The sequence below is a fragment of the Orcinus orca genome, chromosome 7 (assembly GCF_937001465.1).
Source record: "Orcinus orca chromosome 7, mOrcOrc1.1, whole genome shotgun sequence".
Taxonomy (NCBI): domain Eukaryota; kingdom Metazoa; phylum Chordata; class Mammalia; order Artiodactyla; family Delphinidae; genus Orcinus; species Orcinus orca.
Window position 1 is genome coordinate 106,443,377 of NC_064565.1, and position 27,029 is coordinate 106,470,405.

At 42.1% G+C, this 27,029-nt stretch overlaps 3 protein-coding genes across 7 annotated transcripts in view; 1 reads left to right on the plus strand and 2 right to left on the minus strand.

The window, feature by feature from the left end:
- Nucleotides 1–2,170, minus strand: part of WDFY1 (WD repeat and FYVE domain containing 1) — a 47,224-nt gene extending 45,054 nt beyond the window's left edge. Inside the window, exon 1 of one of the 3 annotated variants that reach the window (XM_033426635.2) lies at nucleotides 1,894–2,170. In XM_033426635.2, the coding sequence (XP_033282526.1) occupies nucleotides 1,894–2,076 (183 nt within the window). In that variant the 5' untranslated portion in view covers nucleotides 2,077–2,170. The remainder of the gene's footprint in view (nucleotides 1–1,893) is intronic. The other 2 variants (XM_004262646.4, XM_049711909.1) reach the window with 2 other exon arrangements.
- Nucleotides 2,171–5,288: 3,118 nt separating this feature from the next.
- MRPL44 (mitochondrial ribosomal protein L44) lies at nucleotides 5,289–11,681 on the plus strand. Its single transcript, XM_004262645.3, has 4 exons — nucleotides 5,289–5,512; nucleotides 7,113–7,581; nucleotides 10,165–10,343; nucleotides 11,143–11,681. Exons 1-4 carry the CDS (start codon nucleotides 5,334–5,336, stop codon nucleotides 11,312–11,314), a joined length of 999 nt encoding a protein of 332 aa, XP_004262693.1. The 5' UTR covers nucleotides 5,289–5,333; the 3' UTR covers nucleotides 11,315–11,681.
- A 7,607-nt stretch (nucleotides 11,682–19,288) lies between these two features.
- The window catches only part of SERPINE2 (serpin family E member 2), a 73,434-nt gene continuing 65,693 nt past the window's right edge, over nucleotides 19,289–27,029 (minus strand). For all 3 annotated transcript variants that reach the window (XM_033426603.2, XM_033426613.2, XM_004262644.4), the window contains exons 5-9: nucleotides 26,790–26,988; nucleotides 24,268–24,368; nucleotides 23,278–23,364; nucleotides 20,989–21,072; nucleotides 19,289–20,047 (exon numbers count right to left, since the gene is read on the minus strand). In XM_033426603.2, coding sequence (XP_033282494.1) covers nucleotides 20,010–20,047; nucleotides 20,989–21,072; nucleotides 23,278–23,364; nucleotides 24,268–24,368; nucleotides 26,790–26,988 — 509 coding nt within the window. In that variant the 3' untranslated portion in view covers nucleotides 19,289–20,009. The remainder of the gene's footprint in view (nucleotides 20,048–20,988; nucleotides 21,073–23,277; nucleotides 23,365–24,267; nucleotides 24,369–26,789; nucleotides 26,989–27,029) is intronic.

Sequence of the window (27,029 nt, forward strand, 5' to 3'; positions counted from 1 at the left end):
ACCACCACATCCAACAACAACAAAAACCCCATAGCCGTGTGCTTTCGTAAATCTCATGAAGTGTAGCACCTCCTGAAAAGAGTGTCCTACCTTCCAGGACGGTCCATGGGCCTGAAACACAAATTAGAAACCTGAGGCCCCTACCCTCGCCTGGTCCAGTCATCTGCCAGGACCCTGCTGTGCCCCAGTGACAAAATGAGCTGATCTAAGGCTCCTCCAGAACACTTCAGTCCCAGAGCAGCTAAGTAATCACTTTCCATAAAACATTAATCAGCACTGCTCCTGGCCAATAATCTCAAATATTCGGCGACTGACCCAACACACGAATCATGAATAAAATATTTTACCGAATAAAGACAGATAACTTGTATAAAGCGTTGCCTGCATCTATGTTCATATCATGCAAATATCATTATTCTGTCCTTTGCCTGTTTTTACATTCCCCTCTTCTCCCTGTGGCTCACGCATCCCTCTCTCTCCCATTCCCATCCTGGTGAGGCACCCACACCCAGGTCCCACCAAGGTCAGCTACATGTAAATTGCCAGGTCACAATAAACTCACTCAAAAGCAAAATGCAAAGGTCAAAGAGGCCCTGAGGGCTTCAGGTTTCCTCTTTCCATTTGGGACAGGCCCCCAAACGTACTTACTTCAAATGTAGATTACAAAAGGCCTCCAGCTTTAAGAGAACAGCAGTACCTTCCTTCTTCCAGAAAGCCTTTCCACTTTTGCAATATCACCATTTAAGACCACTCCTTGCAGCAAGGAAACGCAGTTTCTCTCAATAACATCAGTCGTTTCCTCCAAATTCCCACAGTAAAGCCACTAACCTTTTAAACTTTTAGGGTTTAAAAGAATGCCAAAGTTTTAAAACAAATAAACCTCTCTCCAATCCAATCACACAGCCCTGGGAAGACCAGAGAGCTGGACTGGGGAATCCTGGGGTGCATTTGTGGCATCACCAGTATTTCTGTGCCTCTCCATGGGCCTCAGTTTCCTCTTGGATAGAATGAGAAAATCGCATCAGATCAGTGTTTCCCAAAATACGGTGGGCAAGACGTCTTGTTACAAGATACATTTGACTTTAGGTGACACAGATGAACATGTTTTAGCTTTTAGTTTAATTTCTTATGGCAAGTGATAACCGGTTTTCCATTAATAGTGCAAATATCAAGTTATCTTAAAAATAAAAGTATCTTTCATTATTCTTATTAAGTTTTTTCTTAAGAGAGTCACTTTTAGAAAAAAAAGAAACTATTTTGTAAATAACAATTCAGGTGGTCCGAGCTGCTGTGATAAAATAACTGATCTAGGGACCCGGTGTGCGCGACACAGAGGTGTAAACTCCAGCGTAAAGCAGAAGGAAGACCGTTGAAACCCCGGGAGGTTTGTTGCAAGAAGGGAATCACTGGCACCGGGTCCCGCGGTAACCGGCCACCAGTCCCGGCTCCCAGAGAAAGCGGCTCGGAACTGACCGAGGAGGGGACGCATCCAGCTCTGGGAGAAATCCCACAAAGGAGAGTGCGAGGGGGGGCGGGAGTCCCAGACTGGAGGGACGTGGCGGAGATGCGGGTCTCGGGCTGGCAGAGCGCAGTGGACGCGGGAGGGACAGGTGTCCCGGACTGAAGGTACGAACCAGGTACGGCATACCGGGCGGGAGGGGCGCGGTGGGGGTCGAGACTAGGGAACCCAAAAGCGGGAACCCTGGACGGGGGTGGGGCCCAGAGGCCAGAAAGGTTGGCGGGGGCGACAGGCCGCGGGACCCGGGGGCCGTGGACGTCCCCACGAGAAAAGCGACGAGGCCGCCGACCCCACGGTCCCTACACCCGGTCGCCGGCGGGAGTCCGGGCCGCCCCCGTCGCGCCTCGGCCCCGCGCTCGACCCGCCGGCCCTACCTGTCCTCGCTGGCTGTGATCACGCCGTCCTCCTTGGGGATGAGCAGCGCGGCCGTGACGGCGTCCTGGTGCCCCTCGATCTTGCTCAGCAGCACCGGGCGGCTGCTCTGCGGCCTGGAGTGGATCTCGGCCGCCATGTTCGCACAGCGGCGGCGGCGGCGGTCTTCGCGGCGGGCGGCCCATCAGCTGATGGCCGGGCGGGGACCTGCAGGTTTCGCTTTGGCTCCGCGGCGGTGAGGGTGCTGCACCGCCGTAAGCTCCCGAGTGCTGCCGCCAACGATCGTATTGGCTGGGGAAGACGCGCAACTGAAATTACTTGGCGGAGAGAGAGGCCCTTAGGGATTTGCCAGAGACGTGGTGAAACTCACAAAGGTTGAAAAGTAAAGTCATTCACCCAGGAGTGGATTGAGCAGTTGGCGGCGAAGAGGAATTGGCCCCCAAACCAGAGCCTTTGGAAAATAAGAATACTACATTGTATCCATTCTAAGAAGCCTTTGTTTGGACCACAGCTCCATTTCAGACATGATAAAGTGTGAAAAAAATGAGTGCAATTTAGAATCTTTGAAAGGCACTTATTGAGGGGTGACTATATACCAAGCACTATCCCAAAATCTTTACACGGGCTATCTCAATACTGATAACAACCATAAGAGGTGGAGAGGTAAGTGCTCTTTTAATCTTATTTTGGAGATGAGAAAACTGAACCATGGAGAAGTTAAATCACTTGCTTAAGGTCACAAAGCTATGAGAAAGAGAAAAGCAGCCCTAGACCTCTAGGAGTTGGCCTGGTACTGTCAGCCAGACTTGGGTGTTGCTAAGAGCTGGCTGGGTGCTCACAGCTGGTTCCTGTGGAACATAAACGTCACTGAACCGAACTTGGGTCCATTAGGCCGCAGCGCAGCAAAGCCAACCTACTGACACCAGGTGGTGAAGGAAAGTACAGCGTTTATTTGCAGGGCACCAAGCAAGGAGAACAGGCAGCGTGCTCAAAAGACCCAACTCCCTGATGGCTTTCAGGGAAGGGTTTTTAAAGGCAACATTTGGGGTGCGGGTTGCAGTTTGTGGACTTTCTTCTGGTTGGTTAGTGGTGAGGTTACGAGTTATGTTTCAGAATCTTAAACATCAACCTCTGGTTCCAACTGGTCTGAAGTCTATGTGCTTTTGGTCAGCCTGTAGTCACCATTCTCCACCTGGATAGGGGGAGGGGTGTCTTAGTTTCTGCAGAATAGCTCAGAGATATGCATCAGACTGCTACCTCTCTTCCTTGAGGAGGAACAAGGACTCTGTTTTATGGCTAAACTATTGTTTAAGCTATCATTACTTTCCTTGCTTGACTGCTATTCCTTTGTTTCTATGTTCCTTCACTCCCCTAATCAGTAACTGAGTGTGCTCTTTGGAACTCAGGGAACACCTAGTGACTAAAGCCTTTTTCTACCAACAAGAAACTGGGGACATGGAAGGGCTTTTTTGTCCTGCTTGGTTTCAATCCCCCCCTTTTCTTTAATACTCCTCAATGAGAAACTTTCAATACAGAGACACTTCATTTAACATTATTGTGCTCCAACTAGATTATTAGATCATTTATTAGATTATTTCTCTCAAGTAATGGGATATTGCAAAAATACAGTTCCCTGTGCTTTCTTCCATTCCATTTATTTGATTGATATTCCATGAATTTTCAATACTTCACATTGCAGTGTAATAAAAAGACCAATCACAATCCCCTCTCACCTTTTCTTAGAGAACTTGCTTCATCCAGAAATTCATCAGCTTGTTTTGTGATATGTACCAAATCCCTCTTTTCTTCTCTCCCTCTGTATAGGGAACCTTTTTACAAGCTGGAATGAACAGTTCAGATTCTTCCTCTTGAAAAGTTAAGCTAAGAGACCTAAACTGTTGTATGACCTGTCAAAGAAAAATAACAGCTAGACAGTAGTTAATAACAGATTTTATTTAGGAACTATTGTAATGAGGGAAAAGGGACCCCAGCATACAACTGGGATCAATTCCCAATATAGCATGGACAAGTGGGGATTTGAAGCCAAGGAGCAGGGTGGGTGGTCAGTGGGTGGAAAAGTACTAAGAGGAAACATCAGGGGTAAAGGAGGAGCCTGGCTAAACCAAGTTGACAGAACTCTTGCAGAAGGCAGGCCAGCGTGATCAGACATGACTGGAGGATAGAGAGGCTTATAAATTTGATTGGATATCAAGGGTGATGAGATAATGAAGATGGGGGAGCCTCTCTAGACTGACTTAACAGGATTCTTGCTGAAACTGGGTGGTGCAGGCCTGTCAAGGGGGGGGACACTGGAACCTAAGATCAAAGCCTTTTTGAGGAGAGGGCTTACAGCAGCCTGACTGAACTTTGGTCAAGGGAGAATCTTTGCCAGATCCTAACATCAGAGATTCTTGAGCTAAGTAGTAACATGTTTGGGTCTGTGTTTCAGGGAGATGAATGTAGGTGAGATGTGTAGGTGAGATGTGCAAGGGAAGAGAGGAAGGTAAAAGACGGATTACAATGAAGGCTGATTACAATAACCTGGGAGAGAGGTAGCCTAAGCCATCAGGTAGCTGCTTTCAGTCTAAACTGAAAAAAGACTTGGCAACTAGACAAAAGAGGGTGTTTGTGGAAAAAGGAACAACTGAAGACATAGGAGCCCAATCTGGGTGAGGAGGGATTTTAACGCCATTAACAAGTAGAGACACCACAGAAAGAGGTGCCCCTTTCAACATCTAGATGTTCTGCACCCAACTCAAAATTTGGTAATTCAGACAAGATTTCCCTTGTGATTTAATATTAAATTTAAAATATATAATTACAGTTTGATAAGAAAGCAATATGATGATATTGCTAAAAAGTGAAAGATTAAAAAAAGACATAAGTCCACTGTTCCCATCTTGGTGTAGTTTTTTCCATGCTTTCCCCCTTTTTTTTTTTTGCTGTAAAAAAGTTTGTACTTAGTTTTTAAATAAAAATGTTTATTTTGGATAAATCAATATGTTTTAGTATAGGGGTCCTAAAACGAAGGCTTCTGGAGACATGCCAGGTAAATATTTTCTCATAAATAGTGGCTAAGACAGGTTGGTAAGAAGTGTTTTCTTTTTTTGAGAATTTAAGTGTTTTCTTTAAACGTGAAACAACTTTTTTGTTTTACTTTAATTAGAACGGAAGGAACGAGAGCAACTGACAGGATGAAGAAACTTTTCCAGAAATTCCTGCACCCAAATACCCAGCAGGCCCTGCTCCCCCAAGATAAATTCCCAGGCGCGCAAAAAACACCAACGTTTGCGCATGCGCACTAAAGCAGCCCAGTCGCCCCACCCGCCGCGCGCTGGCTCCGCCCCGACCTCGCTCTCCTACCCCGGTTCCGGGCGAACTGCGTTACCGCGACGCTGGGCCGACCTTCTTCCTTCCGCCGTCCATCGCTTTCTTCTGCGCGATGGCGTCCGGGTTGGTGAGGCTGCTGTTGTGGAGGCCTCGATGCCTCCTGACACCGGCCGTACCTGTTCTCGCCCCGCCGATTCGGGGAGTGAAGAAGGCATTCCGCGCCGCCTTCCGCTTCCAGAAGGAGTTAGAGCGGTGGCGCCTGCTTCGGTGCCCGCCGCCGCCCGTGCGCCGGTAGGAGCCGCCTCAGGACGGGGTAGGGCTGGCGGTTGGGGACCTTGGCCTCCCCTCCCCGCAGCTTCGGCCCGGCGGCGGGAAGGATTGCTCATTGCTAGTGCGCTCCTGGCTTGACCCTAGTTGTGCGATAGGGACACCCGCGGGACGTGGATGCGTGGCCGAGGCAAAGGGAATGATGGATTTCTGCTAAGGGGTTGGGCGCGTGGCTGCCCCCGACGCTTTCGGAACTCCCATTTAGAATCCGAAAGTTGTGGAAAAGTTGTGAGAAATGAGGCCGGCTGGAGGGTTATCTTTATCTGGGCTTGGGTGTTGTAGCCCCTGCTTTGTGATGATGTCTGCGAATTCTTTGGGTACGGACAAGAGGGAAGAAAGCACTCTACAGTATTGCGATTTAGGGCAAGAAAAAATTACACAATCACAAGTCCACTGTCCAGAGAAAAAGGAAAACGGTTTGGCTTTAGGTTTCTGCCGAAATTAATCTTGTTCCAGTAATAGAAAATCTGGTAGGAATAGACGCAGGTCTTTATAGCTTCAAAAAAGACCCTACTATGCATGAGGTTTTGCACCTTTTTATCTTTAATAACGTGTCTTTGACATGTAGTTGTGGCTGTACAGGTTGATGCACCGCACTCTTTTATGACTCCATTTATGGTTGTTTGATTTCCATACTGTTGCTATTACAACCGATGAAACAGTGTACACCTGTTAGTTACATCGATGTAACAGCTTTGAAGTTATTACTGTTTTGGAAATTTAGTATGAAAATTTGATAGGTACTTTAATGTTGCCCTCTAAAAAAAAAGGTTGATCAGGTTTATACACCTACTAGGAGGTGTATACGTGTTCATAGTCCTGTATACTTTCCACACAGAATATTAAGTTCTTTCTAAAAAGAAAAATAAAATAATGTTTCTTCTTAATTCACATTTGATTATTGTGAGGTTAGTCACTTTAGGTTTTTATAGTTGGAAGAAACTTTATGGATTGTATAGATTATATACATCGTATGACTTACAGCCCATATCTTTATACTTTGCTGCACTTTTTTACTTAAAAGAGTTTTATTTTCGATTTATTGTCTTTATTTTTAAAAAGACCTATTAATAATTCTTGAGAATGATTATGAACTTTTAACCTATTTGTAATATTGATACTAGATTATTTAATTGCTAATTTAAATGGTTGTTTTCAAAACTTAAAATAATAAAATACAAGATAAATATAATATACTTACTGTTTATGGGTTGACCCTATGAAATTATAATTTGTATTTCATATCTAAGTATGAAGCGTAGTCCCATTTAGAGCAGAAGTAAAGAACCTAAAAGTTAGGATAATGGCTTAGTCTCTGATGTTGAAGAACCACTTTGATGTGGCATTTGACTCAAAGGGAGAATTAATCTGGCAAAGAAACACAAGCAATCACGTGACATAAGTTTTAATTTTCAGAAAATCAGAGTCTGGAATTTAAATGAAACTCAGTATTTTTAAATCTCCTTTATATAATTAATAAAATTGCATCACAATGAAAAATGTTTGCATCATAGTAACATCTTGTTGTTCTCTTTACCATCTATCTTCTGTTTTACATTTTCAGTTCAGAGAAGCCCAACTGGGATTACCATGCTGAAATGCAAGCATTTGGCCATCGGTTACAGGAAACCTTTTCCTTAGATCTTCTCAAAACTGCATTTGTTAATAGCTGCTATATTAAAAGTGAGGAGGCCAAACGCCAAAAACTTGGAATAGAGAAAGAAGCTGTTCTTCTGAACCTTAAAGATAATCAAGAACTATCTGAACAAGGGACATCTTTTTCACAAACTTGCCTCACACAATTTTTTGAGGACGCATTCTCAGACTTACCCACTGAAGGCGTTAAAAGTCTAGTTGACTTTCTCACCAGTGAGGAAGTTGTGTGTCATGTAGCTAGAAACTTGGCAGTGGAGCAGTTAACGTTGAGTGCAGAATTCCCAGTCCCCCCAGCTGTGTTAAGGCAGACTTTCTTTGCAGTGATTGGAGTCCTGTTACAGAGCAGCGGACCTGAGAGGACTGCACTTTTCATCAGGGTAGGTGATTGTTAATTGCACACTCTGGGACATGCTTGAGGTAGACAGAAAGAAAAATTTCTTTTTATACTTAATGTCCTTGCTCTATAACCTTGGCAGGTTACGTGTGAGTTTTTCTCCCTGCCCAAACTGAGAAAGACCTAAAGCTTTTTTATGGTAGTGTCTTAATTATTCCAGTTGTCTCTTACTGAGGACAGCATCAGAGGTGAATACTAAATTCTGGGTTGTGAGTTCGTAAGCACTGCAAGCCATGTCTTTAGCTTTACATCCTCAGGTACAAGGGTAGTGCCTACATGGTAGATGCTCAGTAGATGTTTAGTGAATGAATGAGTCCCAAGAACACTATTGGAGGGGCTAGTATGGTTAGGGAGCTCCATGCTTAAGTACTAGCTGCTGTTCTGTTCTTCTAAAGTGATAAAGTCTTGGATTTCTGAGTCCCTATGATGTATACTTAACTCCTTGTTAGCCAGTAGCTTGGCTAATTAAAATAATAAATAATTGGTATGACTTAACTCCACTGTCCTTTTAGAATTGTTAACTGGGAGAAGTTTCATCCTTTGCTTTTGGATGAAAACATGAGTTTTTGGTCTTTCTTACATAATGCATAGTCCAGGCAGTCACTTCAATTCACAAAAGCAGTCTTGATTCAGACCTTTGAACCTCACGTGTTTTAAACCAGCATCCCTTACTGTTGGAATCTATTTATGTAGTTTTGACACTGATCATTTTGATCAAGAAGGATACCTGTGTTGACCAACACTCAGACTTCGTTCATAGATGAGACCTGTCTTCCTCCTTCCCCAGCCAGGGCTTATAATAGGTAGACTACCTGTTTGCCTTTGGGAAGCAGGTATGTTAAGTGACCCCTCTGGAGTGGGAGCTGAGGGAAAGAAGGAAAGCAGAAGATATTTACTTGATGTCTGTAAACTGGTTTAGTGCTTTCTGAGCCTGATCAGTGTTTAAAACAGACTCTAGTGAGCATTTTGTTCCCTGCTGGAACCTTGTAACCAGGTTCCTTTACGTGGGTGTTGGCTGTCAGCTTCTAGTTTCCTGGGTGGAATTCCTCCCAAAAAGACATCCCTTCTGTGAGTTCCCTGTCAGGCCTTAAGTATTTGTGTCCCTCTGAGATCAGGTGCAGACTCCACCCCACCACTGCAGGCAGCTTCTGCCAGCCTGTTGAGCAGGCGTGTGTGTTGGCTGCCCGTTGACTGAACATCACTTGCCTCAGATTCAGAAGCCAGGGGACCCTTTGAAGCCCTCCAGGCTTAAGGTGAAAAGGGAAGCCTCTCCTGCCCCTTCCTCCCCCTGCAATTAAATAGCTTTTCCTAAAGAAATCCTGACAAAATCTTCCCTTGATTTCCATTCTCTCCCTATCACTATAGCTTATGTAGAGGCTAGAACTGCCTAGTGTTCAGTCACCTTTTTGAAATTTTCACAGGGTAGTCATGAGACCATTTTGGAAATACTTGTTTACCATATTTTAGTGCCTCTGTTGACAGTTACAGTTGTAGATCCTAGTAAGAGTCAGATAATTCAGATAGCCATGTCTAAGTCAAGAGCTTTGATATCTCCCATAGTAGAACTGACTGCATTGGTGATATAGTGGTGAGCGTAGCTGCCTTCCATAGTAGAACTGACAGGTTTGAGTTGTCTTATTTCATCCATGTGTCCACCTAATGTTTATTGTCTGCTGTGTGCCGGGCACTGTGCTGAGCACTGAAGCCCGAGCTTAGTAGCATTCGATCCTTGCCTTCAGGGTCCTACTCACAGCTCATTAGAGGTAGAGTGGAATGTGGGCGGTGCTCCCACTTATTGTAAGGAGGAGAGGGAGCTCAGGAGGCAACAGCTAACTCTGGCAGGGCTGGGGAAGCTTTACGGAACTGACACCTGCCCCAAGAAGGTCATTCCAGGAAGAAACCTTGAGGATGAGCTTCTGCTCTAGGACCTACAAGTAATTTTGTGTGGTCAGATCATTTTGTATCTGGGGAAATGGGAGATGGGTCTGGACCTTTTAGAGCCAGTGTGGGGAAGATCTTTTGAAACTGTGCATCAGTATGACCATCACTGAGAACGTGCTAGAAATGCAGACTCTCAGGCAACACCTCGGACTGCTAATGAGTATCCTTGGGAGTGTGGCCTAGGAATCTGCTTTAACTAGGTCTCCAGCTGATCCTTAAGCACCCCAGAATTTGAACAGCACTGTTTTTAGCCATGCTGAGGAGTCTGTATTTGATGGTCTAGTAAAGGCTGATGTGGAGACAGCTGGAGAAGCTCTAGGTAGGAGATCTTCATGATCAAATGTGCATTTACTTGTTTATTTTGATTTACAGTATTAATTTCAGGTGTGCAATATAGTGATTCAATATTTTTATAGCTTATACTCCACTTAAAGTTATTATAAAATATTGACTATATTCCCTGTGCCATACAATATATCCTTGTGGTTTATTTATTTTATACATGGTAGTTCTTACCTCTTAATCCTGTTAAATTTTTAAATTTCTATAAAAAATGTACTTTGAATTATGGTCCTTATTTTCTTTATACTAATTTAAATGTATCAATTGTATTTTTTATATGCAGGACTTCTTAATTACTCAAATGACTGGAAAAGAACTCTTTGAGATTTGGAAGATAATAAACCCCATGGGGCTACTGGTAGAAGAATTGAAGAAAAGGAATATTTCAGCTCCCGAATCTAGACTTACTCGGCAGTCTGGAAGCACCACAGCTTTGCCTGTGTATTTTGTTGGCTTATACTGGTGAGTAAAATTTTAATCTTAACTTCATAATATTGATCAGAAGCCTTAACTGACTTTTCACAATTTCTTATTATAACCTCTAATTGCATTAAAAGGTTTTTTAAAAATCTCATTCCCATGGTTATCTAGTCACTACTTCCTTTCCTGCATAGTAGCTTTTGTTAACCAACTATTCACTGTAGAATTTCATGGAGTATCTGCTAATATAAATATTTCTGTAAAAAAATTTTGACTCATAAGTATTACAGATTTAACTGCAATCCACACTTGTAACAGCTTCAATTGAGCCTAGAACTGGGAAAGAAAAGAAACTAAACGTTGTCCACCAAAAATGTATAATTCACCCATGCTGAGAACATTTTTGGTTTCTTAGTAACAGTTGACCTGCCTCAAATTGATTTCAGGTGGATTGAAGTGTTAAATGTAAACTGTGAATATCTAAGGTAACTAAAATTTAGGTAAATATTTTTCTGATCTTTATGTGATGTAGGACTTTATAGGTAGAAAGCAATGGAAGACATCACAAAGGAGAAAACTGATAATGTTTTAAGAAGTTTCTTCTTTAGTTTTAATCGAAGTGCAAAGCAAAATGAGATACTCTTGCTTATCAGATTGGCGAGCTTTAAACACATCCTTTATCAGCAGTTCGTACACTGATGGTAGAAAGAAAAAAAAGCGCAGTATTTCTGTTACTTCTGGTGAATATTGTTGCCAAAATTAGATCAGGCAAAACTGATTTGTGCACTTTGTTTTATGATGCACCATGTAATTTTAGGCTACTGTTGGGTTTTTTTCCTAGTGATAAAAAGTTGATCGCAGAAGGACCTGGGGAGACAGTAATGGTTGCAGAAGAAGAAGCTGCTCGAGTGGCACTTAGGAAGCTCTACGGGTTCACCGAGAATCGCCGGCCCTGGGACTATTCCAAGCCCAAAGAACATGTGAGAGCAGAAAAGGCCATCACTGCCAGCTAGCCAGCCAGAGATGTGGCAGCCTGAAATTTGTAAGCAAAACAGCGAGACAAATGTCAAAAGACATCCAAAGCCGGACATTTTTTAAATTGTAAAGAAATATATCTTATTCCTTATACTGAGTTCCTAAAATTAAACAAGTTTTGATATTTATCAGGTCACTTTTCTTTTTAATCACTTTTGTTTTGTCAAAAGTCTTTTTTGTTATTTTTCTGATAAATTTTAACTAAAGTTCTTGATTTTATTATTGTAAATATTTAACTTGTACAGTTAGGTGTATTTTATTCCCTTCTAGCTTTGAAGTATCATAATTTGAATATATATTTTATGTGAAGTTTGCTGTAATGCCAATAAAAAAGTTACTCTTTAAGTGTTTCATTGTAGCTTAATTTGCTATACCCAGGTTAGTGAACTTTGCCTCCCTAGTATGACTTTAGCTAAAAAGTAATTTTACAACTCTTAACCTTTAGAAATGTAAGGGGCTGATTATAATAATTAGGCATTTACATGAACTCTAGATTCTGTCTAGGTTTAAAATTCTGTATACTAATTAACTTCATAGTTATTCAATAGCTATAAAACGAATGGCAGGGAACATACGTTTTATGCTTTTAAAATAAAACAGAAATCAAAAGCAGCTTAAAATGTTGAAGCTAATGGAAAAATAGGGTATGTATTTATCAATTAGTATTCCATAATCATCATCATACCTACCATGTACCAAGCACTCTTCTAAGTATTATAACACGTTTAATTCAGTAGAGGACAAATCTTAAGAGTGTGTCCTTCTGGTTCTTTAATCCTTTGTGTTCAATTCAGTAATCCTGCAAATTCCCTTTGATTTATTTCTTTTCAACTTTTTGGCAACAGTAATAATTTTTAGTTTCAGTCTGCCAGTAGTCACTCCCAGAGGTTAACAAGAAAAGTGGGAGTTGAGAATAGAAAAGTGGTAAAATGTTTAAACTGATAGCACTTTTGCCATGAAATCTTTTTTATAAGGGAAGATGAAGGATCTTTGAAACTCCTTTCCTGAGACTGGTTAGGAAAGTGGACTTAATGTTTTATGTAAGAAGGCTCACAGCTATGACAGCTAACACAGAGACTGCATTTGGAGGGACGTTTGAGAATGACCTAGTTGGCAGAATTAGTAGGCTAAATGTAAACTATTTCACCTTTCTTTTGAGAGTAACTGCAACTCCTAATAATTCAACACAGGGATAGAGGACCAAATCCAGTAGTAAAATGCTACTCTTATGCGTATCATCCATGACAAGTAAACCTGACTTGAGAAGCATCTCATTGACACCATAGGAGGAAAGAGATTATAGAAAGTTTCTGGGACGCAAAAGATGGTACATGTCCTCCAACCACTTAGTCATCCAGCATGTGCAAAATGTCAGATTCCAGCTAGAGCAGTGTTCTAATTTTATTTTAGTCGAATATTTTTTTGAAAAGTCGGGAGAACTCAGTAGCAAACTCAGTAAAATCCTTTTTTTTCCCCCATAAATTTGTGCTGATACTTCTGTTGAGGGTAGTTTGTAGGACCTTAATCTACAAGGTTGGAGGGGAACTATCCTCAGGTTTTCAAGCTTCTAAACTTGAATGCTTTTAGATTAACATGTGGAGCAAATCTAGCTCTAGTTCATGAAAACTGCTTTGCAAGAGATCCAAATGCCTTGAAAAAGAATGATTTCAACACAATTCTAAAGTCTTAGAACCTAAATTAAGTTACACCTCTTAAAAGCACCCATTAAAACATGATGGACTAGAACACAGAAAACAAATAATATGCTTTTGAAACACTTCTGTGTGAAATAGCTTGAAACTTGGAACCAACCTGGACAATTACTTAATTTGCTGTATGAGAATAAATATTGCATAAGTTTGATGTGTGGGCAAGAGGAACACGTGGGTCTGAGGGTGTTGCCAAAGGGGGTTTGTACCCAAGAGCATTCAGTGACGATTCGGAGAACTCCTGTTTGACTAAAGTCTAATCCATGTTGAGAAGACAGTCGTTAATGACCATAGGAAGTTGGTGGGATATAAAAGCACTGATGCTTAACCTTGGCAGCAGAGACAGACATTTAAAGTCATTTGCTTTGAAATTCTGACACTCTCTCCCACCCTCCAGTTTCCTAAGCCCAAAATACAATTGCTCCAAAAAGATTCCTTAGCCAAAAATGTTAAGATTGATATCTACAGACTCAATTATACAAGGCTTATTCTTTTTAGTTCATATTATGTTTTTATTATATACATATGTAAAATAGGGCATATTATTCTCAAAAGTGTTTTATATGGCCATGAGAAAGTATTACTAGAAACTAGTAAACTATTATCCCAAGTAAGAATGGAACAAATGCAGCTTTTTGTGTTCAGCATGTGTTAGATTTTGGCCACAAGGTGGTGCTCTAACCCTACTTTCAGTGACGTAATATATAAAGCGCTATTATGGGGAACACCATTTTCTCCTTATACAGGAAAGACTGATTACATTTGATTACAGTGAAACATGACTTTTCTAGGCCCCTTACGGCTATAATATTTTATGACTATTTCTGCAGAAGCTAGTTTACCTCTCCCCTCAGGACGTAAAGTTAAGAGTTTCATGTATGAACAATTCATTTCTGATGCCAAGGTATGGATGTTTGAGCTCTTTTATCTTTACTGGAAAGGGAAAATTGCAGGGCTGCCATGGATAAAACTTTGAAAAGACTTTTTTCCCCCTCTTTTTATGATGGCAGAAAATGCACTGCAGAGGCAAGGGAATCTCACTGTCGATCTTGACACTTCATAAAACCAGATGTGGACATTCTTCTCACGGGGGGGGGGGGTGGGGGTGGGGGTGGGGTGTGGTCCAGCTCACAACTTTCCCCAGCTGAGGGTGGCCCCATGCTGCCCACATCTGCATCCTTAAGCCCGCTTTTTCTCTTCCCCTCAGCAGACCCCTGAGTCTTCTCTCAGTTGGTAAAGCCCTCCACCATTGTTGCTAGACCCTAGAGCTATGGTTCGCAACTTTGGTTGACTATCAGAGCACTTGAAAGCCACAGTTCTCTCTGTAGGATACCAAGACTGATGGCTAGATTGAATTGCATCTTGCAAACAGAGAACAATTTTTCCAGGAGAAAATTCATGCAGTCAAAAATCATAATCACAAGCACACACGCTCCTGAAAAAAGAAAGCTGTCTGTGCTTTCCACTCAACGCTCATTTGCTCCTGTTCCATGATCCGGCTGCCTGTTAGTGCTCACCGATACCAGAAGACTAAGGGTTTTAAGAAAATTTTCTGAGAGAAAAATGATTGAGAAAATTAAATACATTGGCTTATTCCCCCTTCAACTGAGGAAGAACCCCATTAATTTGATGATTCACAGAACACCATTTTACCATATCTGTTGTACATTAAAATTGCACAGTGAACTAGTGAGTTTGTTTTAATGAGTTTTGCAGGAGAGATGAGTAATCAGGTCATTGTCAGCTAGAGAAGGACATTTCTAGTCAGAGGAAGGGTTTACTTGACTTTCTGATAACACTTCCTCTACATAAATTATTGATACCAGCGCCTCCACAGCAAGAAAACATGTCAGCAAGGGCCAGGAGATACTTACCAGCAGACGTTACAGTTAACAAGACACATACAGTCAAAAATTAGCTGACCATCCACAGATAAACTTGGCAATGGTGACCATTAGTTAGGCCCCAGACAACCTGCCACTAGGACTCAGGTTTTGGTCCTGGGATTGTTTTTTGTCTAGAAAGGACAAGCACAAAAGTCTGCCACCCTTCCCTTTACCTTTGGTAGCTGGGATTTTAAACTGCAGACGGTAGAGGTATAACGTTAAGGGATTAAACAACTCATTTCCATTTTACTACCTCATATACAACAATTTAATCTGCAAACAACATACCTGATATCGTGTAGAGCAGTGGTTTCTCATTTAGCAAATTTCTCCTTTAAATCACAACATCTGCATCCTTTTTTCTTCAAGGTTTGGAAGAGGGTCAAAGGGGCAGTTTGGGGAATCTTGAAAGAAACAGGGCTTTGGAGCCAGTGGTGGTGTCCACTCTTTGGCCGCCCGAAGTGGACTCTTGGTAGGACACAGTGTGTTTCAGCATTCACGGGAGGTCAAGGACATAGAGGTCGTCCAGCAGCTCACCCAAACCTCACCTCTACCGGGCAGTCACCGCCGACCACATTTACTCTGCCGGCTCTGAGCAAATCCCTGCCCTTCCTCCTTCAGTTTCTTAAGTCCCTTAATGTGGAGCACATGTGTCCTTCAGTTTTTTTATTTTCAGGAAAACAAAGAGCTGCGGGTACAAAAGCCACTCCCTGTGTCTTTCTGTAAAGTTCTCTTATGATTGGCATTTTTTTCAGGTCACCCGTCATCATTTCCTTTTTAGAACAAAGACTCGAAGGCCAACAAGACATAGCGCTTTCAACTTATTTGGGTCAGTGCCTACTCTTTGTTTTCATTGTGTCTCAGGCAGAATTGAAAGTCCCAGCACTTCCCTGGTGGTCCAGTGGGTAAGACTCTGAACTCCTGATGCAGGGGGCCCGGGTTCGATCCCTGGTCGGTGAAACTAGATCCCGAATGCATGCCGCAACTAAAAGTTCGCATGCTGCAACTTAAGAAGCCTGTGTGCCACAACTAAGACCTGGTGCAGCCCAAATAAGTAAGTAAATAAAAATAAATTTAAAAAAAAGAATTGAAAGTCCCCATCTCACTAAGTGTCAGAGGAGTGAGTTTACTGGCCATTGTCTTCAGCTTTTCCAGAAGTCTACCATTTCGTTACTTTAGGGAAATTGCAGCCTGTCTCCTGTACGAACTCAGTATGACATCTAATCCACGTGTAGATTGTTTGCTCAAATATCTACATAGCAAATAAAGATTCTGACACCCAATTCCAGTGTGTGTGGGTTTTCCCTACACCAGCTGGGTGTCCTACAATTCAACTCAATTCCGACACTATCTACCCGGAGAGAGTATCATCAGATTCCATAGGTTAAGGGCTCAGGCCGGTAGGACTGCCTCCCACCTCGGATGCCAATTGCAAGCCCAGGTGGTTACCTGGGCTTCTGACCCACTGGCTATAAATCAGAGGTTTCCATGACCCCCTCCTTGGGTTCGATGAATTGGCTAGAGCAGCTCATACAATGCAGAGGAACATCTTATTTACTAGATTACTGGTTTCTTACAAAAGGATATAACTCAGGAACAGCAAAATGGAAGAGACAAATAGGGCAAGGTCTGGGGGAAGGGCAAGGGCAAGGAGCTCTCAATGAGCATGCCGCTTTCCCTGTATCTCCATGTGTTCAGTTCACCAACCCAGAAGCTCTGCAAATCGTCATTTTGGATTTTCTCAGAGGCTTCATTTCATAAATAGGACTGATTAGACCTTTGGCCATTGGTGTGAACCCCTAGCCCCTCCCCCTGTCCCAGGAGGTCAGGGGGGTGGGACTAAAAGTTCCAACCCCCTCCAATCACGTGGTTGGGTCTCCTGGTGACCAACCCCCATCCTTAGGAGCAGGAAAAGTTACCTTATTAACATAACAAAAGACCCCTTTTTTGTGTTCCTCACTTAAGAACTTCCAAAGGTTTTGGGAGTTCTGTGCCAGAAATGAGGATGAAGACCAAATATATATTTCTTACTATAGATCGCAGCAGCACAGCAAACATGATCTTTTACCCCAGGTGTGTCATTTCTGTGGCAGTCTCCATATTTTAAATGTATTCGTTTCCCTCAAGTAAAGGAGTTTTCATAAACTTTATCATTTTGAAGACAAGGCCGACAGACCCACTAAGTATATCAAAAGATAAAAGTTGAATTTTAGAAAAATAATAATTTGAGAGGAAATTTTTCCCCAAGTCCAGAGATTATAAACAGGGTCTAAGAGTCAGCCAGGGTCAGAATCTGGGTGTTGACTGGTAAGTGTAAAAAGTTAATAAACAGAAACTGCTATAGAGTCTGGAGACCAGAAGGGAGAGCGCTCACGCCCTGTGAAGACAGTTGAGTCCAACAGGGAAAAGACAGACTCCTCTTCTTTCCCCGCAAGGACTCAGCCAATGGGAAGCCATGAACCCTTTGTTTATCACAGCCGCTCAACTTTCTTTTCTCCTCTATAAAAGCATTTCCTTCTCTTGCCATGGGGGTGGATTGTACGAGGCTCCCCAAAGTTGCAGACCCCGAATTGTAATTCTCTGCTGATCCCAAATAAACCCATCTTTGCTGGAGAAACACCTGGCATTCTACGTGTTTTAGGTCAACATGAGGAAAGGCTAAAGATGAGTAGGTTGGGAGGATCAAATGAAAAATAGGGTGTATATATATATATATATATATATATATATAGTCTGAGAACCTTCATATTATGAATTTTCCATGAGATGTTTCCAAGTTCTGTATATCATAAATTTGAAATGCTATAATCTATTGAAGAGGCATTCAGAAATGGGACCAGATACTTCAAAATTTAATGTGGCCAGTAAAATTTGACTAATTATTTTACTGGGGAGCAGACTACCTGTATCATGTAACAGGGCCACTATATTGAAAGGCAAACTCTTCCGGTCCTTTCTGGAATGAGCAGTGCTGGAGTCAAGAGCCCAGGGATCTAGTCTTGACCCTGCAGCCACTTTTATATCCTCTCTCCTGGACTAATGACTGCTTGATCCCACTTCCACATCTTATAAATACACTTGCAATAGTTAGATACTTTGCTGGGCTAGGATTCTCTCTTTCCCTTCCAAAATCAAGTCACTTAAGGAAAGGACATATTTGTCTTTGTACCGCCTGGTACTTGGTACCCCAATAGGTATATAAACGAATGAATGAATGTATAATTCTCAAATTACTGCTAACACTACGCCTTTTTTAAACTATTCAAAATAATATAACTGAATGGGATCAGAAAACTGGAAAAACCAGTAAAACTACTTTGGAGGCATTAATAACTATACTAGCATGTTTGCTAGAATGCAAGTGGCCTCAGGTAACCCTTCAAAATAATTTTTTGGCATTTACTCTTAAATCAGGAAAATAGTTGCCCCCTTTCTCCATTCTCTCTTGGTTAACCAAGGTATCCACACTTAAATAGTTGCAAACAGCAAAACTCGGTCCACTTGATGAATAAAACTTACAAATGGCAAACTGGTGGAGAGTTGAACGTGAGGTTTAAATGTATAAAGAGAGACGAACAGAGCTCATAGGTTAAAAAAAAAAAGTTCAAAGTTTTTTAGATAAGAAATATTTTTAAAAGCATTCTGATTTAGATAAGACTACCCCATCTTTAGGAAATTAGTAAAAAAACAAACAAAAAAACCCAGGCAAATAAAAAATGGTAACATTAGAATTGTGATGAGTTCTCCAAAAACACAAAAGACCAAAAACTTGTCATTTCAAAAAACAAAAGCTCTGGCCTATCATCAAAAATGAAACAGTCAGGGCTTCCCTGGTGGCGCGGTGGTTGAGGGTCCGCCTGCCGATCCAGGGGACACGGGTTCGTGCCCCTGTCCGGGAGGATCCCACGTGCCGCAGAGCGGCTGGGCCCGTGAGCCGTGGCCGCTGGGCCTGCGCCTCCGGAGCCTGTGCTCCGCAACTGGAGAGGCCACAACAGTGAGAGGCCCGCATACCGCAAAAAAAAAAAAAAAAAAAAAGAAACAGTCACTGTTCACTAGGTAACTTCTTTCTACTCTTGCTACAAAATCCCTACCTCTGCTGAGACGCCTCGGCCCTCACCTGAGGAACCGCAGCTGACATCAGAGGTGGATTTACTGTGACAGTGGCTCTCCGGAGTGATCTGTAACCTGGCGAGTGCGGGGGCAGGGAACAGTGTCTGATTGCTAGGTTTAGAGGGCAGGGAAGGGAAGGCCAGGGGTTTCTTGCTGTTTGCCTAAGTGCAAAGGTTTACTAGAAGAGGCTGAGGTACTTTTAAAAGGCTATTTCTTCTGTTGTATTTTCAAATAGCAGAGAAATGGCTTTTTTTTTTCTTCTACTACTCATAACACTTTATTTTTACTTTGTACAAAATACAAAAATGCAAATCCAAAGAGTACAGAACAGTAGTGACAGGCACACTGCACAACAGCAAACCTTGTCTAGCAAGACATTAGTTTTTTAAATTTTATTTTAGTGAATACATGCATTATATAAAACAACAACAACAACAAAAACACACAAAGAGCCTAGAGATTTCGCTATTTCTATCCCCAAAGTAATTCTTACTATCAAGACTTTGGATGAGACAAAAAAAAAAAATTTAAAAGGCCAATAATATTTTTTCATATAAAAGTAAGAGCTACCATAAAATGTCCTTTTTTCCCTCCCATCACACTGATTAATTTTTTTTCTGAAAAGCCACACATATAAACAAAACAAAACAAAGATCCTGAACTGGACAGTAAATACTCAAGAGGGTTGTTGACCTAGGTAACCACTCAGTAGTTTAAAGAATCTTTTAGACATTTTGAAGCCTTCTGTTCATTTCTCAGTACAGTGTTCCAGCCGTCTTGCCCTTTTTTCCCTTAACGCCTCCCAGAACAGAAACACTGCATCATTGAGTCTCTGTTCCTAAGAACTAGTTTTTAAAAAGAAAGTAATGTACAAAAATATTTAACAGAACTATGAAAGATGTAGGAAAGGAGTCTTTTCTTCATAGCAAAGTAGTCTTTGCTTTGCATGGTTCCTTTTGTATAACTCTTCAGGGTTTGTTTATCTGTCCCATGAATAAAACAGCACCTAGAGAATTAAAAGGAAACAACACAGAACTCTATAAAAAACGATCTTTCAAATAAGATGGAAGGTATATTTAAGGGGAGGTTTCTGGGCTGTGTTTAACCCACTGCTCGTAAGCAGTGCTGTCCAATAGAACTTTCTGCAGTGATGGGAATGTGTGTATCTTCATCGTCCAATATGGTAGCCAGTGGTCACATGTGCCTACTGAGCCCTTGGAATGTGGCTAGTGTGATTAAGACACTGAATTTTTAATTACATTTCATTTTAATTAATTAAAGTTAAAGAGCTAAGTATCCACATGTGGCTAGAGGCTCCCATATTGGACTGTTTGGCTCGGGAGCACACGAATTATAACAATGAAGATGCAATGAGATAAAAGGATAAGGAATTAGCTTACGTTATTGATTAAAAGCAGAGTAAAAGTTAGACTGTGTTAGTTTCTACTCTGTACCAACATGACGACAACGTCTCCACAAAGACAGTCTTAAGTATTCTTCCTAACTGTATTAAGAGGTAGGACTTATTGTTATTCTAATTTTAAAGATGAAGCTAAAGGACAGAGCCAACTTTGAACCCATGACTCATGGAGCTAAGATAGACTGAATGAACAAATCTCAGGTCATAACCGCAGGGTGCCCTTATAAAGGTTGAAGACAGGTAGCTTCCTGCAAAATTTACCTACTGCATTTATAAAAAAAATCAGTAGACGTCTCGAGGGCTGCAGAGCTCTCGAGATGTTAACAAAACAAAACAAAACCTAAAATCCTGTGTTTGAAAAATGCCATCACACTCTGTAAAAACAGCCTGATTTTCCTCTCTCTGCGAGGGGCGTGGGTACATTACTGAAAGCGTTGGCACTTGTTGACACATGGGACAAGGATTAAAAGCAGCGCTGCTGGAGTTAACTAACAGCTAGCGAAAAACGGAGGAGGAGAATCACTTACCTGTAGGATTATGTCGGATGAAAAATAGAAAAGGTCTGTCTACTATGAACCAGGGAGGCGATGACCTTGCAATCAGAATCGCAGCTGTGGGAGGAAAAGGAAAATACATTGTACGCCCAGCATGAGGCCAGCAAGGCAGCATGTAATTCAAGGCAGGACATGATTCCTGTCCCACAGGCTAGCCATGTAATAACAGGTCCAGTGGTCACCACTGATTGCACACCTGCCATTGGCCAGGCCCTTTCCATCCTTCCACATTTAGTCCACACAAGCCCCATCTCCTTTAATAAACGTACTTACTCCTTGTAGCGTTTTTATTAGGATTAAATGAAACATATTACAGCTCTTAGAACAGTGTTTGTCACTTAATAAACACCCAATGCATATTCACCATTATTATTAGCTGTTTTTCATTCATATCATCTTCCTAGCTGATGCCTGGTCCCTGGACCTTTTAGCTTATCCAAATCCTGTATCAAGGACCCACTCACTTCTCATCCATTTTGTCTGTGCCTTCTTTGAGCACATCATCTAGACTGTCCTCTCACTGGCAGTGTAGACTGCTCATCGGGGACCTACTACCTTATACTGCTGTTCAACTCGAGTATCTGGTGTAGACATGGGACTTAGAAAGCAAACTTATTTCGGCTTATGGTCTTACACATGTTTACTCTGCTGTTTACCAATGGTAGCTTTGATGTATAAGCCAGTGATAAGGCCTTGCAGGAGGGTAGTTATGGACTGAATAGTACCCCCTCAAAACCTGTATACTGAATCCCTAACCCCAAATGTGACTGTATTTGGAGACAGGGCCTTTAAGGAACTTTTTAAGCTTAAATGAGGCCATGAAGGTAGGGACCTAATCCAATAGGACTGGTGTCCTTATAAGAAGAGAGGGAGACGCCAGGGATGTGAGCACACAGAGAGAAGGCCATGTGAGGACACAGTGAGAAGGTGGCCGTCTGCAAGCCAAGGAGAGAGGCCTCAGGAGAAAGGAACCCTGCCAACACCTTGATCTTGGACTTCTATTCTCCAGAACTGTGAGAAATAAATTTCTGTTGCTTAGGCCTTCTAGTCTGTGGTACCTTGCTATGGCAGCCCTAGCAGACTAATACAGCAGGGCTGGCTTCAAGCGCATGTAACCTGGGCAGTCACAAGAGCCCCATGCTCACAATGGCCCTGCACTTGGTTTAGTGCTCTGCTATTGCTGTGTTGAAATTCTTAATAAGTTTTGAACAAAGAGCTCCATATTTTCATTTTGCATAGGGTCCTGCATCTTAAGTAGTCAGTTCCGATAGTTATACCAATTGGCAAAATTGCTCAACAACTTTGGCAAAATTTAGATATCACTTTCTAGGTCTTTGTTTTAAACCCTATTTTAAAGGAATAAAAAATAAATGTTTATTCTAGAAAGGCAATAAAATGTCTATTTTGAGTATAAATGATGCCTTTTAATGACCAGAAATATTTGACCTAGTTACAGGTATAGCTAAGACATTCACTTTATGAATTCACAGAGTTTGGCCAGATCTATTCATCCAATCTCATGTGGATAATTAGGGGGTACAAAAACCAACCTAAAATTGTTCTATTTTCTCTAGCTTAATTATATAAGCTATTGAGGAGAAAGCAAACGTGGATGTTGTAATTATCGAGGAAGGCTGCATGGCAATCTTGTATAGCAACAATAGCTGCTTGTTAACTCTTCACTTCGTCCTTCGTCCAGACCCAACTGGCTATTTTCCTATTAGTAGTTGCTATTATTTTATGTTTTAATGTGAAGATGGGTCTTTTCTGTCGATAAGAACCCACAATATGTTTCATCCTTCTGAGAGCGGGATCAGTAAACTGCCATCCTTAGGCCAAGTCTGAGGGGCCCTGCTTTTGTGAAGAAAGATTTATTGGAACACAGCCATGCCCATTTGCCTGTATAGTCTATGCTGCTTTCACACTGCAGGGGTAGAGTTGAGAAGTTGTGAGCGACCCTGTATAGCTCACAAAGCAGAAACTATATACTATCCAGCTCTTTATAGAAGAAGTTTGCCAACTCCTGTCCTAGAGGAATTTCTACTGAAGTGCTTTCCTTAATGTAACAGACTCTGAGCTTCGTGGATGCAGACCCTCCTAAAGTCACCACTGTCTCCCGAGGGTCAATCCACAGTGCTTGGCTAGAAATAGGGCTCAGGACACATTCGTTAAGTTGATGAGTGGACCAGGGTACACTTGCTCCCTTCACCAGGACCTGTCCTGCCCAGGGCTTACTTACTTGCGGACCCAGGGCTTACTTACTTGTTGCTGCTGAAGCTTTGGTTCCATCTTCACTGACTTCAATTTTCGCTTTTTGCAAGATGTGAGAAACATGAAGGTTTTCGGACCCTGTTTCCAGAAAATAAAACAAAAACAGCACTTATTTGATATGCAGGCCATCGGGTTAGTGGCGGAAGTAACCTCAACGCCATGGCAAGCTCCAATTCTTAAAAGGTGTCAGAAGAAGTGACCTCTTACAGTCCTAGTGACTGAAGGCTGCATGTAGGGTGAGGGTCACCCATGGTTAATTTCAGTCTCTGCTAAGTGAACTGTGACATCACTTCAGAGGAGGGAGTCCCGGATCCCAAATGTGTTAGTGACTCTATCAATTCAACTCTGATCACTAAGAATTTTATTAAAAAATGAAAAGAGCAGGGCTTTAAAAAGGTAGCCTAGTTTTCCAGAAGAAGCAAGCCAACAGTATTATTTTTCAATTACAGAATGTCAGATCCAGAAAAAAAAGGCACTTACAGATGGGGAAAGCGAGGACCAGAGTGTTAAGAAATCTGCCCCCAATCACATGGCTAATTAGTGGCATGGTAAGTGCTGTCTTTTCATAACAAAAGTCACTCATCTTACGGGCATATTAGTGAAGAGGAGGAGCAGAGGGCTTCCCTGGTGGCGCAGTGGTTGAGGGTCTGCCTGCCGATGCAGGGGACACGGGTTCATGCCCCGGTCTGGGAAGATCCCACATGCCGCAGCGGCTGGGCCCGTGAGCCACTGAAATGCTTCTTTAAATGTGTGGGATCGTGTGGGCTTCACATGAAATGTACATGTGAAATGTAGGGATGGATGACATGCTGATTTAAGTGATGAAGGTTCAACAGCATCATTGGGTGATATATCAGATTAAGCCTTGGAGAGTTTTATGGCAGCACATTCCTAATTTTGACCTTTTCTTTCTAAACAAGTCAGAGACTCAATTAGTAACATATTCCACAAGTTTAAGAGCAAGTTTTAAATTGAACATACTTGTTATTTTTGCAAAATTTGCCTTTGATGGATCAAACATATCGGTGATGCCAAGGACCTTCAGCGGCTCCTTCAAATCTGTTTGTGCTACAGCTGTGAACCTAGCACGAAAGCAGAAAATAGGGGGAAAATCAATATACTATACATGATATAAAATGATATAGTCAGTGCCAGTGGAAAAAAGGTGTACAAACAGATCCTTTTTAAAGTACACTCTGAACACCTATAACTTTAATTTTAATCCCAAGATTTAAGTACCAGGTAAGTAGAGAACAACTCATCTCTCAAACACATACCTGGCAAAATAGCACAGTATCAGCAAGTAGGGGTGTCCTTACCCTCATGGGCAACAGGCTCCCCATTCCAGTCCTAGGAAGATCTACAGAAGCACTTTCTCTTATGCTGATGAGGAGATGCAGGGTTGCAATAGGGAAGAAACTTTGTATGCTATTGCAAGTTAATCATTAAAGGGATGTTGCCTATAAGCTTAAATTACACATAAATGGCCCATCTCTGGGAACCCTGCCTCCCAGGTAATAAGCATTAAGCTAAAATACTTCTGTTTAGCTCACAGTAACTATCTTGACCAGGCCCACCTGTGAATGACTGCAGGAAGGAAGAAATGAACACATCCCCTCTGGAGGCTGATGGGAACCAGGAAATGTTTGACTTTACTCCCTCCCCTTTTAGTATAAAAGAAGCCTGAATTCTAACTCAGGCAAGATGGTTCTTTGGGACACTAGTCCACCATCTTCTCAGTCTGCTGGCTTTCTGAATAAAGTTGCTATTCCTTGATATTTCTTGATTTACTGGTCTGTCATGTGGCGAGAAATACAAGCTTGGATTCGGTAACAGGGTGTTGATGAGTGTCTGGTATTCTGGAATATCTACTGTTCTTCCCCATACCCAACAACAGAGCCATGATCTTGGCTGCTGTAAGAGCCACCATACTTACTGGGATTGGGGATGGTCAAAAGAGAGGAAATACATTGCTGCTAGTTCGTGTTGGGATTCTGGAAGCATTTTACCATTAAAACAGGGGCAAACATTAGGAGTGGTATTCATTTGGGTGTGATATGGATTTCTTGGACATTTGTGGACTATCTGGCGTTATAGCTATAGATATGTAAATGTCAGTTATTGAATCTAGCATCAGAGGACGTTTTACCAGATTTTATCTCATCCTGTGGAAAAGCGGCAAGGCTAAGTGAGCAGATTCTCATCACAGATGGGCTATTATGGTAATTTATATGGTAATTTACCATTATAACTATAATTTATTTACATCACCAGCTTCTTCATTTATGGCAAGCACTGCCTATGTGAAGGCTTATTTTACAACAAAAAGAAATACTCGGGCTTCCCTGGTGGCGCAGTGGTTGAGAATCTGCCTGCTAATGCAGGGGACACGGGTTCGAGCCCTGGTCTGGGAAGATCCCACGTGCCGCGGAGCAACTAAGCCCATGAGCCACAACTACTGAGCCTGCACGTCTGGAGCCTGTGCTCCGCAACAAGAGAGGCCGCGATAGTGAGAGGCCCGCGCACTGCGATGAAGAGTGGCCCCCGCTTGCCACAACTAGAGAAAGCCCTTGCACAGAAATGAAGACCCAACACAGCCAAAAATAAATAAATAAATTAATTAATTAAAAAAAAATATTCTTGGGAGAATTACTAATACTAATAAGAATTACTAATACTTATTATGAATGTACTCTTCTGATTACTTAACTCAGTGGCTAGAGAATTAAAAGCTATTAGAACTGGAAAGTATTGCCACCACCACTGAGGCCTGGGTGGTTTAAAGCCCTGGGTACTGACAAAACAGTAATGTTGAGAAGTTTATAAAAAGGGGACATTCACTGCCTGCTTCACACATCTGGGCAAAGTATTCTCTGACCTGTTAGAAATTTAGGAATCAGACAGAATTTGGGATTCCTTTCCCCTTGGTTTCAAGTCCTAACAGTTCAGGTTTCATTTATATTATACTTTTAGGGTATACTAGAAAAACTGCCCTAGATACTAATGTAAGAACTCTGCCTGGGTGGCTTCAAAATATTTCCTTATTACCTACCTTTTGGACCTTGGCCTTTAGCAACTTGCAGCTAAAACTTAAGTACCTAAGATGAAACTCCTTATCAAAACACACGGAGCACTACTAAACTTTGCTGTATTTTCAGCATACTATCAGATGATGATATGCATCTGCTTTTCAGTCTTTTGAACAGTGACCTGTATTAAAAGCCCTTGTAGTGGCACAAGAGCTGTAGTCTTGTGGAGGCTTAGAGACCAGGCTGCCTTCTTTCCTTCCCCATCATCACTATCCTGCCATATAAGAGGCACAGGGATTGAAAACCAACTTTTACAAAAGCACAGCCTTGTAGTCCCACCATGCAATTTCTGCAAAATAAGGCAGGTTTCATGATATGTCTATTTCAGCCTTCAGTTGTCCAGTAACTGACACAATCACTCCCAGGGATCGAGTAGTCCTGTTGTTTTCTCTTTTAGGGGAAGGGGCTACTTACTTGGGCAGGATGACCTGCACCCTCTTGGGCACCATGGTGCTCATCCAGCTGTCTATGGTCTTGGTGCTGATGTGCGGGATGATGGCCGAGAGTGGGGTGGAGCTCTCTGTCGGCAGCGCGATCAGCATGCTGATGCTTTCCCCGTGGTAGGGCAGCTCGATAAAGTTGTACCATAAGTCACTGGGGGTGCTTGTAGACCCTAAAGAAATCAGAGGCAGGTTCAGTGCATCCTTGGTGACT